Source organism: Nanorana parkeri, unplaced genomic scaffold, assembly GCF_000935625.1.
Source record: "Nanorana parkeri isolate BGI_ZX_2015 unplaced genomic scaffold, ASM93562v1 scaffold666, whole genome shotgun sequence".
In the NCBI taxonomy this organism is placed as follows: domain Eukaryota; kingdom Metazoa; phylum Chordata; class Amphibia; order Anura; family Dicroglossidae; genus Nanorana; species Nanorana parkeri.
In genome coordinates this window covers 1,005,754-1,010,156 of record NW_017306934.1, presented here as the reverse complement: position 1 = coordinate 1,010,156, position 4,403 = coordinate 1,005,754, and the positions used below count along the sequence as shown (strand labels likewise).

Below are 4,403 nucleotides of genomic sequence, written 5' to 3'. Positions count from 1 at the left end.
ATATTATCTACTAAATACCTAAACAAATTACTTGGTATTACTTTTTCATCTGTCTGGAGTTCCTTTTCAATGTTCCATCAGCTTTAATCCTGGCAATCTGCCAACCAATGTTTGCTTTGATTCCTCGTTTACAGCATCCAAACCACTGAACCATATGACAGTGGGAATTGATAGAAACCATGGCAGTGCCTCTCAAAGGCTATTTTTCATCATATTGCACATTGGTTTCAATTATTTTGTCACTCAGAATTGAGCATAAAGTTGAAAACAACTTGTACGGGGAATTGTAAATTGTAAAAGCTTTGTGAAATGTAACCACTTCAGTTCATGCGTCTGTATACCCTGTATGGAGCAGAGCAATGTCTAATGGGCAAAACCTTTTGTAATTTCCTAAAGAGACATTGTCACCATGCCCATTAAGCACGAAGTGACTATCAGGGTTATTCACAAAAGGATGAAGAGTTTGGAGAAGGCCGGAGAAGTGAACAATATAGGACAAAATAGTTGATTATCCAATTCACCTCACTTTCCAGATCAGCTATGTTGCCCTAGATTGTTCACTTCTCCTGCCTTCTCCAAACTCTTCACCCTTGTGCGAATAACCCTGTATGTGTTTTTTTTTTAAAGGCTCACCCTCCACCCCCACCTCAGTTATACTCTCCCTATAAGCTCTCCGTCACCACTCAAAGCTGCCATATGACCTCCTCCATTGTCAAGGATCAGGTCTAGATGCCAATTGCTGGACTCAACCACTGTCATGTAGGGGGTAACATCACTACTCCCCCTAGCCTCCTACACAGAGGACACCTCAGATTTCCTCGGAGGCAGGGACTGTAAAGGATTGCTGATAAGGAGAGTATAACTGGGGCTGGATGGACACTTTGCTAACCCGCTGTCACTGTGTCCTGCATGGACATGGCGGCAGTGTCTCTTTCGCCACTTCAGTACTCTACCCATAGAAGATACATCCTAAGAACTTCAACAAAGTAATTCCTACATCCTGTTCCTCTTCCCCTGCCGCTGCTTCCCCTGCTGCTGTTACCAGTCACAAATTTATCAGAATTGCTATGTATTACATAGAAGGACCTGCAGTCAAAATGTAAATGAAACTTGCAGAGAGTCTTCAAGAAAAAGCATCTCTCCCGATCTGCAGGTAATCATACCACGTATGATTAAATGCGGACAGTCACGGACAGATGCTGCTGATGTCATTGATGTCACCCTGTCATTAACTTGAATGGACACAGCAGCGGCATCTGAACAGGCACACCTGGGATTACTGCTGCAAGAATCCGCAGATTCTCGGGGCAGGAATTCCGCAGAGGCCTAAAGCTGGCCATACACCCAGTGATTATCTGCAGATTTTCTATGATCAGATGGAAACAGTGCAACAGATTCCTCCATCTACGCTAAACTGTGTGGATGGAGGAATCTCCCACTGGGCCAAGCTTCAGTATCTTGCCAGTCGGCCCCGCTGGCTGTCAAAATACCTGAACAATGCCTGCACCCAATCAGATTGTTCTGGTATTTTGTCTTACGAGCAGGCCATGCTCGTAAGACAAAATACGTGCGACCGTACAGTAGAAACGGTCGCACGCCTTCCATACACCTGACGATTATCGTACGATCGCAGGTTTTCCCGCGATTATCGTACGATAATCAGCAGGTGTGTGGGCACCTTAAGGGCTTGTTCACACGACGTCCAGATTCTGTCCGGACCAGAACCGTGCGCTCATGCGCCCAAAATGCATCCCAATGTATCCTTATGTGTTTTAAGGGCTACAGTTCTCACGAGCGCAGTTCGTTCTGGTCCGGACAGAAAAAAATACTGCATGTCACATTTTGCCCGGGCCGGAAATGCACGAACGTGTCAAAAACGTGTCAAAAATGCACTGCATGCATAGCACCGCGTCTCCAGATCTGGACCAGAACATCGTGTGAACAAGTCCTGAAACAGAGAGTCAAAAAACGCTGAGTTCCCAATAGCCCGATAAATCCAGCATATGCAATCCACTTTAATCACTCTTTCGCCACTTATTTTTACAATATAGATGGGCACTATTTTGTTTGTTTTTTTGGAATGTATATGGAATATTGTCACTGATTTATAGAGATTCCACACTTGGGTGTGGAAGCATTTGCATTTATAATTTCACATTTATCACTGGGATATTCACCAAGTGAGATATCACTTTTACAGAGTTATATTATTATTATTTTTTACACAAGTTGCTTTGAAAAAATTTTTTATTGTATGTTTTATATAGTTTCTGTTTCTGAAAAGTGCAGTGCAGTATATATATATATTATATATATATATATATATATTGTGTATATATTTACGAGTGTACACATACACTAAAGCACAGTAGCTAGTAACACTTTAAGTAATATTGTATATCCACAAGCGCGAACCTTTATAATTTCTGTATACTCATTCTCAGTTGCAATAAAGCTCAGCGTGTCCTTGTTATTGTGTAACCAAGCTAGGTCACCGATATAGGTTACACAGTGTCAGTGACAAATTCTTGTGCCTGAGAGCGAATGGAAATCTAAAAAATGCACAATGCTTTCCACAATAGTAACTGCTGCCAATGCCTAGTGCAGGTCACATAATCCTCCAGGTAAAAGTATGCAAATAGGCAGATTTATTTCATTTTTTTTTTTACAGGGAACGTGACCACATTATAGATGTAATAAACTGTACTTTCAACATACCTAGGTGATACCTATAGGTGAGAGACTTGCTAAGCCAACAGGCTCAGACAGCAGGGACAGCAGGATAGAAATGTGATTGTGACACAGTGGTGCCACAGGTAAACTGTAGTCCTGCAGACATCCCGGCCCCACCACAGCTGCACCTACTGCACCTGATGTAGCTATGTAGTTGCCCGAGACCAAGTGTGCATGGTCATACATCAAGATGGAACGTGAACTTGGGTAAACTACAAATCCAAGCTTGAGAATTGAATCTTACCGTGTGGCAACCAAATCCATTGGCCACTCCTGGCTTGTAAGCGGAGTGTGCTGTTACCCCTAGGGCGTATGGACCGGCCCCGTGATAGCCACTTCTGTAAAATAACAAATATACAAAAAACAAAAATAATTCAACAGCTAGAATCAACAAAACCTGCAACTTTGCTCTGAAATGGCATAGTGAAGCCTACTGGGGATTCATTTGTCTCAAGTGGAAATTCCGCTACAAATTGTCTGCCTTTCATCCTTCGTCCAAAGGCCTGAATATGCTTTACGATGCACGCAGCAGCTCTGTAAGACACAATTGCACCCTGCCGTAGGTAATACTTGAGTTCTATGAAAAGGAAAGGCTGGTCTAAGGATAGGGAATGAAAGTGGACCTGACCAATAATTATAAGCATTCTTGCTCATGAAAATAATTCAGTCTATTGTGGATTGGATATAAGAGGTTGGGCTTCAAAACCCATACCTGCATATAGGAGGATAGCAAGGAGGATGGACAATGTGGAGGTGGCAAGACACTGGAGCTGCAGTGTACAAGTGCATATAAAACTATTAGAGTACAGGAAAGTATATATTCCCATCACACATGTTCCTGTATAGGGTTTGGAATAAGAAGGTGCTGTTACAACTACCTCCAGGTTAACTGGAATCATCGTAGATAAGAACATATGCCACCAGCACATCATGGTTCCATAATCAATAGTCCAGATGTTTAGTTAAAATGATCACATCACAAACAGTGCAGGTGTAATGTCTTTGTGTTTGTGATGTGACCACTTTAAATAAACGCCTTGACTATTGATTATGGATCCACGGTGTGCTGGATATACATGTTCTTATCTTTGGGGGGGTGACACTATGTTAGCTTTACTGTACTGAAACATATTAATGGTGGTGATGGTAGGACTACAATTGGTAGTAGGGTGGGACAATAGGTGTGGAAGGTCTGTTGACTAGGGTACCAAAATGGAGCCTTTAGCTCCAGCACAGTGTTTGCAGGCTGAAGTCAATCTTGATTTATTAAAAGGAGAACACCATTTGATGCTAAAGAGTCCATTAGAGTTTGGTTCAGTGCACAAACTCTCTCACACAGTTCGTTCAGGCATTGACCAGATTTGCCACCTTGCCAGTCAGGGCCCGGATATTTCTCAAGCTTACCTTAAACTAATTATATCAAAATTGCCTGTATATTGTCTTGCAATAAACATTGCCAAGTCATTGGCCTCTGAACCGCAGTTAGTCAGGTAAAGCACCTGCGTGTAAAGAATAATAAAAAAAGATATATACATGAATAAACATATGCATACATTCATGCATCCACATACACAATTTTACATATATAGTTATTTTTTAAATTTATTTTGTGGTTAAACATTTATCTGCTTTGCTCCTCATTTCACTTTTTTAAACCAGGAAAAGAACTG

At 41.7% G+C, this 4,403-nt stretch overlaps 1 protein-coding gene across 1 annotated transcript in view; it reads right to left on the bottom strand.

The window, feature by feature from the left end:
• Window positions 1–4,403, bottom strand: part of AGXT2 (alanine--glyoxylate aminotransferase 2) — a 43,921-nt gene that overhangs the window by 18,651 nt on the left and 20,867 nt on the right. Inside the window, exons 5-6 of the mRNA XM_018563473.1 lie at window positions 4,138–4,232; window positions 2,978–3,071 (exon numbers count right to left, since the gene is read on the bottom strand). Coding sequence (XP_018418975.1) covers window positions 2,978–3,071; window positions 4,138–4,232 — 189 coding nt within the window. The remainder of the gene's footprint in view (window positions 1–2,977; window positions 3,072–4,137; window positions 4,233–4,403) is intronic.